The sequence below is a fragment of the Rana temporaria genome, chromosome 2 (genome assembly GCF_905171775.1).
Source record: "Rana temporaria chromosome 2, aRanTem1.1, whole genome shotgun sequence".
Classification (NCBI taxonomy): domain Eukaryota; kingdom Metazoa; phylum Chordata; class Amphibia; order Anura; family Ranidae; genus Rana; species Rana temporaria.
Window position 1 is genome coordinate 14706523 of NC_053490.1, and position 12291 is coordinate 14718813.

The 12291-nt window shown below is 42.8% G+C and overlaps 2 protein-coding genes across 4 annotated transcripts in view; one reads left to right on the forward strand and one right to left on the reverse strand.

The window, feature by feature from the left end:
• LOC120928835 (putative nuclease HARBI1) overlaps positions 1 to 5397 on the forward strand; it is a 7828-nt gene extending 2431 nt beyond the window's left edge. Inside the window, exons 2-5 of one of the 2 annotated variants that reach the window (XM_040339851.1) lie at positions 61 to 787; positions 3200 to 3567; positions 3653 to 3721; positions 5002 to 5397. In XM_040339851.1, the coding sequence (XP_040195785.1) occupies positions 70 to 787; positions 3200 to 3567; positions 3653 to 3679 (1113 nt within the window). In that variant the 5' untranslated portion in view covers positions 61 to 69 and the 3' untranslated portion in view covers positions 3680 to 3721; positions 5002 to 5397. Of the gene's footprint in view, positions 788 to 3199; positions 3568 to 3652; positions 3722 to 5001 lie in introns of both variants that reach the window. The other variant, XM_040339852.1, reaches the window with a different exon arrangement.
• A 1055-nt stretch (positions 5398 to 6452) lies between these two features.
• On the reverse strand, positions 6453 to 11944 carry LOC120928836 (myb-related transcription factor, partner of profilin-like). 2 transcript variants are annotated; one of them, XM_040339854.1, is made up of 5 exons: positions 11373 to 11944; positions 11185 to 11283; positions 7771 to 7824; positions 6687 to 6740; positions 6453 to 6606 (listed from the first exon to the last, which is right to left on the reverse strand). In XM_040339854.1, the coding sequence occupies exons 1-5, from the start codon at positions 11764 to 11766 to the stop codon at positions 6494 to 6496; spliced, it is 714 nt and encodes a 237-aa protein (XP_040195788.1). In that variant the 5' UTR covers positions 11767 to 11944; the 3' UTR covers positions 6453 to 6493. The 2 variants fall into 2 exon arrangements, with proteins under 2 accessions (XP_040195788.1, XP_040195787.1); XM_040339853.1 differs by having other exon boundaries at positions 6453 to 6609.
• Between the last annotated feature and the right edge of the window lie 347 nt (positions 11945 to 12291).

Consider the following 12291-nt stretch of genomic DNA (forward strand, 5'->3'; position numbering starts at 1 on the left):
ATATAGTTAAAGTTATTAACATTTATAAACCTACTATTTTTTTAAAATGATTTATTTCAGATATTTGAGATGGAGGTGGAAGATATAACCCTTACAGCCATAACAGCTGTTGCAGCGGCAGCTGTGTATGTAGCCCAGGATAGAATCAGAAACGTTAGACGCAGACAGCCTGGTGTCTTCAGAAAACGTACCATCTTGGATGACCTGTCCGAAATGGACATTGAGGAGATGTTTAGGCTGAATCGCCAGGGGGTCATGGAGGTGTACCAACTAATAGCCGATGACATAGAACCACTGTCAGCGCGAAACTACGCCATTCCAGCCATGGTCAGGCTATTGGCGGTTTTAAACTTTTTAGCCACAGGAAATTTCCAACCCTCCTGTGCTCGGCTAATTGGAATAAGTCGTCCCAGTCTCTCTAGGTTCCTGAAACCTGTTCTGAAATCAATTAAGAAACATATGGCGAAGTACATCCATTTCCCTGCAACCATGGAAGAGTGGCAAGAGTTGAAGGTCGGATTTTTTCGACAAGGAGGGATGCCTAATTGCCTGGGAGCCATAGATTGTACTCATATTGCGCTGATACCACCACACAATAGGGAGGAGCAGTTTCGCAATAGGAAATGCTACCATTCCTTAAATGTGCAAGTTGTGGTGGACTCCCACCAGCGCATTATGAGTATCAGATCTGGGTTTCCCGGAAGTTGCCACGACAGCCATATCCTGCGGCAGTCAGCTCTCTTTGATCGATTTGAACAAGGAAACATGCCTGAGGGCTGGCTGGTGGGTAAGTAAACGTAATTTTATGTATACATAATTGAAATATATTTATATATTTAATTTAGAATATTTATTAAAGTGACACATTTTTTTATTTTTTATCTTGCATTATCTTCACTGTGAATTGAAGAAGGTACGATGGGTTGTGCAGATGATTTTTATCTTCTTAAAGTGTATTTCAACTCAAATGTGGAACTTCCGCTTATCTGTCTCCTTTCTTGTTTTTGAAAGGTCCAGTTCCACACTTCTTGTAGACCGGCCGCTGCCAAGTCTTCTGGAAGTTCGTCCCCTTCTCTTACCTCCGCCGCCGTACCAATAAAAAGAGCGCAGAGCACTTTGCGCATCCACATTAGGGAACCGGCTGTCAAGCCGAAAGGCTCCACTGCTGTGTTCCCTTACCAGGAATGGATGCGGCTGCACCAGACAGCCAATCCAAACATCGGTTGCGGTGCTGACATCGCAGGCTCCCTGGACAGTTAAGTGTCTATATTCTAAAAGTCAGATGCTGCAGTATTTGTAGCTACTGAATTTAAATTTTTCGTCGGGGTGCTGGACCTCCTCTTCAAGCACCGTACACATGGGCCAAATGTTGTGAGACATCTGCCAGTTAAAAAATAATCAGCCCGTGTATATGACAACCTGTCTGACAGAGGACAGCCGTTTGGCCGACTTCTGTCTGACAAGCATGCTTGAGAACCGGCAGCCAAACCGATTACAAAATAGTACTCTCAGCCAATTGTGGAGAGCACTGATGGGGGGGCATTCCACCTGTCAGAACACAACAGCTCAGCGGGGGAGAGCACAGTAATAATTTTGGTCAGTTAGTACAGTGGCTACGACAGAAACTGTTGGTAAAAGTCATGTGTTTAACAGTCTTTATTCACATCACAGCATACATTTGTGAACGTGAACTAAGCGTGGGTAGTCAATGACATTGTTTATTTTCTACTGTTGAGTCATTTAGTTTTCTGTGTGGAGGAGTAGAGATGAGGTTTTCCACTTCTCCTCACAGATCCTTGAGATAGAGATTGGCAGTGACAGCAATGCAAAGGGACATTCTACGTAGGAATGGAGAAAATTTACTGTCATGATTCTTGCTCCCTTCTCTGGCTCAGAGTTTGCCGTAGCAGGGAGACAAGGCAGGAAAACTTTACAAATGTGAACAGTGACCAGGTTGAAAATCTTTTACTATACCACTGTCAGTGTTCTTTTCTATTTCTCTTGGACACAAGCTTCTAACTGATACTTTTAGGCTCCATTCACATCTAGGCAGACAAATTCGCGGCGTTTTGTCCCGCAAATTGCGGCGACAAATATCGGCTTTTTGTACCTCGATTTGCGGCGACAAAACGCCGCGATTGTCCGCCTAGATGTGACCCAAGATTGTCCCTCTATGGAGATGGTTCCCATCTCCTATGCCGAACGCCGAAAGTCGCCTGAAAAAAAGGTCCGGGACCTTTTTTCAGGCGGCAGGCGTTCGGCGTGGAGATGTGAACCATCTCCATAGAGGACAATGTGTTTTCATCCCTCTGGCGGCAGCGGCGTCACACTATAGGCGACAAAATGCCTAGGTGTGAATGGGGGCTTACAGTGACTCAAGTGAAATGTACTTTAACAAAAGCTGTAGTGTTGCAGTTGGCCACACATGCTTAGGCTGACTTTCTAAGTCCTAAATGCTAGATGAGAATGATTCTAAATACTACTAGATAATTGGTAGGAGGCATACATCGGTAGACAGAGTTGTAAGCATTCTTGAAAAAAATAATTAACAAACATGTTATACATACCTGGTATGTTTAATGATCTTACACAGAGCAGTACCTCCAATCCTCCTCTTCTTGGGTCCCTCACTGGCGCTCCTGGCCCCTCCCTTTTGCCAAGTGACACCACAACAAAAAGCTTCATACTAAGGCACCCAGGCATGCTCGCTCTTGAGCCGCTGCTCTGTCTGTCCATGCACACACAGAGCTGTGGCTGAGCTATTATACCCCCTCTCTCTCAACATTGGCTCACAGGTTGTGATTGACTAACGACTCTTGCTACTGTCTCAAGCAAGGAAGAGTAAGAGGCTCTCATGCAAATCGCTGGATCACAATGGTTATCAGGTAAGTATGGGCGGGGGCAGTTACACACAGAATGTTTTTTACCTTGATGCATAGAATGCATCATGGTAAAAAACCTTGTGCCTTTAGAAACACTTTAAAGATTTTGACTACTATATCATCATTATTATCCAATGCTGTTTGATGGGCAAATAGAGCACTAATCACGTTAGTAAAAAAAATAATAGACAGAAGCATTGAAAACAAATTAAATAAATTTCATTAGAATTGTATAAATATATGATTGCCTAAAAAATGTATTAGTATATATTAAAATAATTTTAATTTATTAATAAATTTTTATGTTTATTCTATAGGAGACGCAGGATATGGCTGTAGGTCATGGTTGCTGACGCCTCTGTCGAATCCTCAGACCGCAGCCGAGGTTAGATATAATAGTGTACATATACGCACCCGCTCAGTTATTGAGAGGACTTTCGGAATGTGGAAATCAACATTCCGATGCCTCTCAAAAACTGGCGGGTTTTTGCAGCACTCTCCGGAACTGGTGTCCGATATCATTATTGTTTGTGCAATTCTACATAATATTGCTCTTGCAAGCAATGTAGACTTGCACATCAATAATGATCTGCCACCAGAAATACCGGCCCTCCCGGCTGCCTCTGAGGATTCCTCAGAGCAAGGAAATTTGATTCGTCAGAGTCTTATTCAGAACTATTTCAGGGTAAATTTTTTATTTTTTGGAGAATTTCACTTATGTTTTATTGTTATGCACAATATGTTTTAACCTTCATTTTAATTCTTTTCAGACCCGAGAAACTGGGACGACTCATTAGTGTAACGTTTCTGATTCTATCCTGAGTCTCATCATTGTATATGTAAGTAAAAAAAAAAAATAGCTTCTACTAAAATGTTAATATATGGAAATCAACAGCTTCCTGCTCGGTGTTGAATTAATAACTGTGTGAAAAGAAAACAATTATTGCTCATTTCTAGTACCATGAAGGGTGGGGGAGACAAGTAGTATAGGCATAGGTGCTGCATCCACCTAGGTAAGTATAAACTACTCATGTATTTTTGTAAAAGTGTGAGTACTTTACCTACCATGTATGACTTTCACCTATAGTAAGGATAACCTATAGGCACAGTAAATATCTCATAAACGTGCAACGTTTAGGAGCTATTTACTATCAATGCAGCCTGTGACGTCACCAGTGCATGCTCTGTCAATGAATGGCATACCTTTGCCATTCCTCCAGAGCTGTGCCACAAACAGCTACTCACAAGTGCATGCACGTGAGTGACATCATAACCAGCTTGTCCAATCAGATGCCCGTAGTCCCTGGACATGGAAGGAAGACCGGGAGAACATGGAAACCCCTGCAGTGGCGAGATCGCAAGGCAAGAGTTTTCTTTTCTTCAGGTAAGTATGTCATAATGTGCTAGTATTTGATGTATGGACTTACAGTCTCCAATGATTCTGATTGAGAAATTAGTGATTTCCATTTATGTTATTTCTCAATTCTAAGGATTATTTAGCCTGCAGGGGACAGTTGCAGCATCTTATCAAACTAAAAAAGAATTTACTTACATTTTTTTTTTAATTGAAAGCATATCTGAAAGTCGAAAAAAATGTTTTTTAAACAAACATGTCGTACTCACCTCACCACCTGTGTAGTTTGTTTTCACAGAGTGACCCCTATCCTCCTCTGGTGGGTTCCTCAACTGCGCTCCTGGCTCCTCCTCTTCTCAATTGCCAGGTTTGAGACCCACTCTCCTTTGGGGCACTCGTGCAGGCATGCTCCGTGTCCTGCTGCTGCGTCTATTCACACAGACAGCAGGACTCGGACTGGCCCCATGTCTCGAGTATCATTTGATTTGATTGACAGCAGCGGGAGCCAATGGCTACACTGCTATCAATCTATGCAATCAGGAATCGCCACACAGGCTGGAGCTGGTGTGCTCGTCCTCGTCGCTGGAAAGTCCGGGTTCAGGTAAGTAAAATGGGGGCACTGCTGCATTACAGGAGGTTTTTAAACTTAATGCATACAATGCATTAAGGTAAATAACATTGAGGGTTTACAAACCCTTTAATAAAAAAAATAAAAAATTATCCTTTATGCTAAGATGTAAACAATTTTTTTTATTTTTTTTACAGAGTTACCAGTATTTGGAGTCTTCGAAGCTATCCTATTTTTGAAGACTGAAGCAGGACAGAGATGATTCTGCCCATTGTCCTCATGCACACCTGTGACATCTGACTGTTTGCAAAAAAGGCACCCTAATAGCATACTATCATCACCCAGTTTTCAGGCTCCTACACAACTCTCTGTTTAACCTATCAAAGACAGTGTTTTTAACTACGTATTAATTTGCTGTCCATTGGTACCTGGTTATTGCCTATATGTGCAAGTTTTTCTAAAAATCAAGGTCCAAAAAGTACTGCTGTTATGAAGGCCAAGGGCATTGAAACCAAATGTTGCTTTAATTTTGATTGTTCTACTGTTCACTCTCTTTGCATTTACTAAAATTCAATAAAAAATGTACAAAAACACACACTGGGTTTGTGATAAAAAAAAAGTTTTATGAAAAATATATTAAATTTTAAACAAACAAAACAAGTATAGGTCTTTTTACTAGTCCCCTATATTATTAACATAGACAAGGGGGAGCAACATGGATGACCAACAAAAAACAGTATTTAAATGGGTTGCTAAGGTATAATTTTTTACCCCCAAAATAGCTTCCTTTACCTTAGTGCAGTCCTCCTTCACTTACCTCATCCTTCCATTTTGCTTTTAAATGTCATTATTTCTTCTGAGAAATGCTCACTTCATGTTCTTCTGTCTGTAACTCCACACAGTAATGTAAGGCTTTCTTCCTGGTGTGGAGAAACCTGTTGAGGGGGGAGGGGGCGAGCAGGCAAGTCAGGACACTCTCTACTTTGCAGATAGAGAAAGGAGCTGTGATAGTGGGCGTCCTGACCCTCCTGCTCGCCCCTTCCCCCCTCAAGAGGCTTTCTCCACACCAGGGAGAAAGCCTCTCATTACTGTGTGTAGTTACAGACAGAAGAACAGGAAGTGAGGATTCCTCAGAAGAAAAAAAGACATTTAATAGCAAAATGGAAGGATGAGGTAAGTGAAGGAGGACTGCACTAAGGTAAAGGAAGCTATTTAGGGTAAACAAACCCTCGATGCCTTCAAATATTCAAGGGATCCCTACCATAGTTTCAATCATCCATGGGGGCCAGTTGTTGGGGTGGTAGCGTCATATGGCCAACCAGATGCATAAGAGCAAGGGACATTTTTTTATGCTCTTCTAGCATCTCTTTGAAAATTATTTGCTGCTGCAAAACTGCCGTAGTAAGACGCTCCATGTTTTCATTGGACCGCCTCATTTCTCCAACAATGGAGGTCAAAATCGAATCTTGGGTAGTTTGTCTATCCCTTAAACCTTCCCTTAATGAATGTAATGTTTGCTCTAACTGAACAGAGGCATTACCAGCTGCCTCTACTCTGTCAGCTATCAATTGCCGCCTTCTCCTTCCTCTTGGAACCCGTATAGGGCCAGAAGACGAATTAATAGCTGGTGCGACTTCCACCCTTTCTTCTTCTAGATCTGCAAATTAATAAATAAAAAAACGATTCTTACTATGAAATATGAAAAAAAAATAAAGAAAATTCTGGGTGTTTTGTATATTTACTTGTTAGAGGTACAGCATCCACTGCTCCATCATTATTGTGGGTTACATTTTCCAGCTGATCTGCTTGAGAAAGGAATAATTTTGTTATTTTTTCAGATTTTTTATAAGGGGGCTACTGATAAATACATCTTTACATTTACCAGGATGTGACGGTCCAGGTTGTGGATCCTCTTCGTTTTGCACTTCTTCAGGAGCTAATTAAGAAAAATAAATGTTAACACTAGTATAAAACTAAAATTTGAATGACATTTTTGAAAAACAGGATATTTATGAAAGAAGAGACCCTAGCAGTTTCTTCAGTCATAGATGCTTCCTCCTCCCTGTCAGCCATCGTGTGCTCAATGATCCATGCCTGCATGGCTCAACGTATATTTACAGCCCCGATCTATGTGGGTGAGATGGGACTACAAACCACATGCTCGGGAGTGACATTGCTGCAGACAAGACTGGGCGAAGATCGAAGCCCCTGGCACCTGCCAGATTAATTACAATGCAGCTCTGGAGGATTCAGTGTGACAGGTAAATCTGCTATATTCTGCGAATATCCCGTGCATACTAGTCCAGTAGACACCCTGGTGGGGTCCTAAAAAGAACATGTGATAGTGGACTTTAGTACCAATTAATACATCTTCATATAGTAACATAGTAAAGTTTAAAGTGGTGGTTCTCCCTAAAAACGACTTTCCACTATTACACTGCCCCCCCGCATTACAATAGGATTATGCCTTTAATTTTTTTTTTGCTGCTGTACATACCTGGGTACAGCTATTCACCCGTGTCCTCCTGGTTGCGAGTCCCGCGGGAGTGGGCGTTCCTAACATGGCTGTGATTGACGTTTTGACTAAAAAACGAGCTCCCCCCGTCGCGTAAGCCGCGTCACGACTGGCGGAAGGAGCCGAACGGCGAGTCGGCGCTATACTGCGCCTGCGCATCGCTGTTCGGCTTCTTTCGCCAGTCTGACGTGGCTTACGCGACGGGGGGGAGCTAATTTTTTTGTCAAAACGTCAATCACCGCCATGTTAGGAACGCCCACTCCCGCGGGACTCGCAACCCGGAGGACACGGGTGAATAGCTGTACCCAGGTATGTACAGCAGCAAAAAAAAATTAAAGGCATAATCCTATTGTAATGCGGGGGGGCAGTGTAATAGGGGAAAGTCGTTTTTAGGGTGAACCACCGCTTTAAATAAGTTTCAGCCTTCGACAAAAGGGTGTTTTCAACTTACCACACAGGTTTGAATCCTCCATCACTTCATACTCCACCAAAATTTGAGTGCTATCTGAAAAAATATAATAATAATAATTTCTTTAGGATGAATATTATACATAATATCTACAGTTGTGCTATGATAATTATTATCTAAATTTTTTCTGCAATGCGCAGTGCGAATGCATCGCACATATGTGAACCAGCCTCATTGAAAACAATGTATTTAGAAATGTTCTGCGTATTGGATGCGGTTTAAGCCGCACTCAATTTGCATAAGTGTGAATCCGGCCTTACTGATGAGGATTGAAGTTATGGTCAATGATAGGTGTCACTAATGGAGACTAATAGGCAGCACTGAAGGGCGCTGATAGGCACTGATGATGAGGCATTAATAGGCAGCAGTGATTGGTAGCACTGATGAGGAGGCACTGATGGGCACTGTTTTTAATGGCTCTCCTCTCCGAACATTGTGTCAGCATAAGCAAAGTACTGTCGATAACCGTAAAATGTGGTTACATCGTGATCAGATGTGATTGGACACAGCTGATCATGATCACTTGGTAAAGGGACGCTATGATTAAGCCTTTACCCCAATCTTTCCACAAAACATATTGTTCACATAGCGCACTGGGTAAGCTCCGCAGTGGGCGTGCGGTTCTGGGAGGATAGATGCCCTCATATAATAAGACCTAACATGTGTAGTGTGAATGCAAATACATATGTGTGCCGAACATTTGCATTTCATCATTCCACATGAGTTGTGTAGGTGTGGGTGGGGGGGGGGGGGGGTTTGAGAGCATTTTATTAAGTAAGTATTACTAGTTTTAAAAAAAAAAAAATGTTTTTAGTAATAATTAAATGCTATCAAAATAGATGAAAAACATCATGTTTGATATAACAATGGCATTGATTGGTACTCTTAATGTAGAGATCTGACTTCAAAAACCTCTAATCAAACCGTGGACTTTTTCCACCAACTGTATGACCCCTTTCACAAGGGCGCCTCTGTCTAACCAACTCCACTTGCTACGCTGATCCCTGCTGAGCAGGCGGATGACAGGTCCGTCTAAACTTTGGCCCCTTTCACACTGGGGCGGGAGCCACGGTGGCGGTATAGCGCTGCTAAAAATAGCGGGGCTATACCGCCAGAATTGCTGTGGGAATCGGACACTAGCGGTGCGGTATTAACCCCTGCTAGCGACCGATATAGGGTTAAAACCGCCCGCAATGCGCCTCTATAGAGGCGCATTGCGGGCGGTATTGACGCGGATTCACATTGTTTTAAATGGGAAGGAGCGGTAAAGGAGCGGTATACACGCCACTCCTCTCACCGCTACAAAGATGCTGCTGACAGGAGATTTTTTTCAATTCCGCCAGAGCAACGCCTCAGTGTGAAAGCCCTCGGGCTTTTACATTGAGTAGGCAGTGAAGGAGTTTTTCAGGCGGTATAGCAGCGCTATTTTTAGTGCTGTACCGCCTGAAAAACTCCTCAGTGTGAAAGGGGTCTTACTGAGCAGAGCGGAGACACACTCAGTCCCGCTCTCCTCTATGCTGGAAACATAACACCAGTACGTTTTCATCTGATATTTGATTTGCAAGATGGATGAAAAATGGACCAACATATACTTCTGAATTGTGCTGACAGGAATCGATCACGGCGGTTGCCAGAGGTCAACTCACTGCTGACATATGCTGCTCTATAGGGGTGAATGGAGGGTCCAATCAGGTATGCGTGAAAACTGGCAGGTGGACCTCATTGGACAGCCTGTGTGAAAGGCCCCTAAAATTAATACAGTCGCAGTATAGTTGTTCAGATTACTTTTGCATAAATAGGAATCACCTGCGCAATATTCATACCAGAATCATGGCTGTATCAACAACCATGATTCCGGTATATACACCGCAAAACTAGGCTATTTATATACCTCTGGTGCAGTGGCGGATGGTGCTCAATTTTTTTTGGGGGGGGGGGGGGGGGGGTGCAAACAAACTGAAAAAAAAAACATCAATTGCAGCCACTGTGCCCATCAAACGCAGCTACTGTGCCATCAAATGGAGCCACTGTACACATAAATTGCAGCAACTGTGCCATCAAACACAGGTACTGTACCCATCAATTGCTGCCAGTGTGCCCATCAATTTATGCTACTGTGCCACATCAATTGTTGCCCCAGTGTGCATCCCCCGCCTGACACCTGTTTCGGGTCACGGCACTGTCCTCCATGCTACAAGTCCTCATGTCTTCTCCTGTCCTCTTCCCGCCCTTTGCTATTATTGGATGCCTGATAAATGTCCAATCACAGCACCTGTCACTTCATGCCAATTAGGTGACAGTTAACCAGGCCCGAGCACCTGATTGGCTGAGAGGCGGATCAGTGTTAAGAAAGCGATTTATTTGCTTCACCAACACAACACTAAGTAAACAGCGAACGCACAGAATTGCGCCCGCTGTTTACCATTTTGGAAGCCTATTATAGCCCACGGCTTTAATCAGGCGCTTTCAAAAACACCCCCACCACCAGTGGCGGCCCGTCCATAGGGGGCGCCTGATAGGCTTTCCGAGTACAGCCCTCCTCTCCCGGAAGGTCTATCCTCGGAACGTACGGGGGGGTGCGTTCCTTGGATAAGACAGATGGCTGTCTCAGCCAATCAGGTTCCCAGATTCTGGTTATCGGTAACCTGATTGGCTGAAGCGTCACCAAGGCGGGAGAAGACATCGAGGGACGTGGAAGCAGAAAGGTAAGTGCATTTTACAGGGCACATCGGCGACAATGGGCACAGAGGCGACAAAGGGCACAGAGGCATCAATGGGTACAGTGGTGACAAAGGGCACAGTGGTGACAATGGGCACAGTGGCAACAATTAAAGGGCACAGTGACATGCACAATGGCAACAATGGGCACAGTGGCAACAATTAAAAGGGCACAGTGACATGCACAGTGGCATCAATGGGCACAGTGGCAACAATTAAAGGGCACAGTGACATGCACAGTGACAACAATGGGCACAGTGGCGACAATTGGCACAGTGGCTGCATTTGATGGCATGGCACAGTGGAGACAAGTGATGGCACAGTGGCTGCGTTTGATGGCATGGCACAGTGGTGACAATTGATGGCACAGTGGCTGCATTTGATAGGCACAGTGAGGCTGCAATTTTTTTTTTGCGTTTGCTCCCCCCCAAAAATGTTGAGCACCAGTCGCCACTGCCCACCACTGTAATTCAGATGGCCGGCGCCCGACAAGGGGCGGAACACCTGAATAGGGGGAGGCAGTGGCGACCACAGATAGAATCATGCAATGCACGAATCTATCTATGGTGAGAGAGAGATGACAGGAGAGAGGGGGCGGCACTCCTGCGCCCTTTATGGACCCACCACCACTGCTCCGGTGGTAATTTAAACAATTAAAATTAAGGTATTAATTCTTACCGTCATCAGTAAACAGCATTAGGGTGTGATCTCCCTCTTGCACGGGTTGCACCTCGTGGTCGTTGGCAGTCTCTTCCTCATTTAATGGTTCTTGTAGCACTGCACAATAAAATATATATATATATATATATTTTATAAACTTCATAAATATTTCCCAAAAATGTAATATTTAAATAAAAATTACTTACTATGGGTATCGGAGTCATATTCTCCTGGTACTCCAAGGATGGTATCTGGCCCAAGGCACCCCTTTAATTCCTCCTCGTATATAGTGAAATTCACATCCACTGGTGGGCCTCCTCCTGTGCCTCTTTGGTGCTTTGCAACGGCGGTCATTTTTTTTTTTAGTAGATTTTTTATATCCACCATGCGGCGTTTGCAGGAGCTGATGGTTCGTGCGATATCCCCGGATGCATTGACTTGTTCCACTATGCTACTCCATATAGCATCCTTTTTGGATTGCGACAGCATCTGAGATCTTTGACCATAAAGCCGATCCCAGTTGTTAACAACACGTGACACAAGCACGCAATTTTGTGTGTATGTAAATTTGGCAACCCTCTTTTTTTTCAGACCCTCCATCTTGCTTCCTATCTTATACCCTCAAATGCTTAATAGTTTAACAGTAACTTAACTTAACTGGATTGTACCATTATTAACACATATGGGAGTTTTTGGACACAACATATATATTTGTAAAATGCCTTTTTTTATCAATTCAATTTGATGAGCATTTAAAAAATAAATAAAACCACCTGCTTTGAACTGGTATGATTTAAATAACATTTTCTATATTTTATTTATGTTTTTTATATTTTTTTATTATTTATTTCAAACCTAAGATTTGGTTCAGCTCTTGGACAATTCTAATTTTATTATATGGGGGGTTCTCTTTATTTAAAATGATTTATTTTAATTTTTAATTTAATATTTTTATTGTTATGCTTTTTTTAAATTATTTAGAACTATTTAATATATATATATTTATTGTTTTTATATGAATGGTGCATATCTGCATGACAGATTTCAGAATACACCATTCACATAAATATGCACATGTGTTATGCTTATGTATTAATCATTATAATGTATTACAGTTATGGGGTG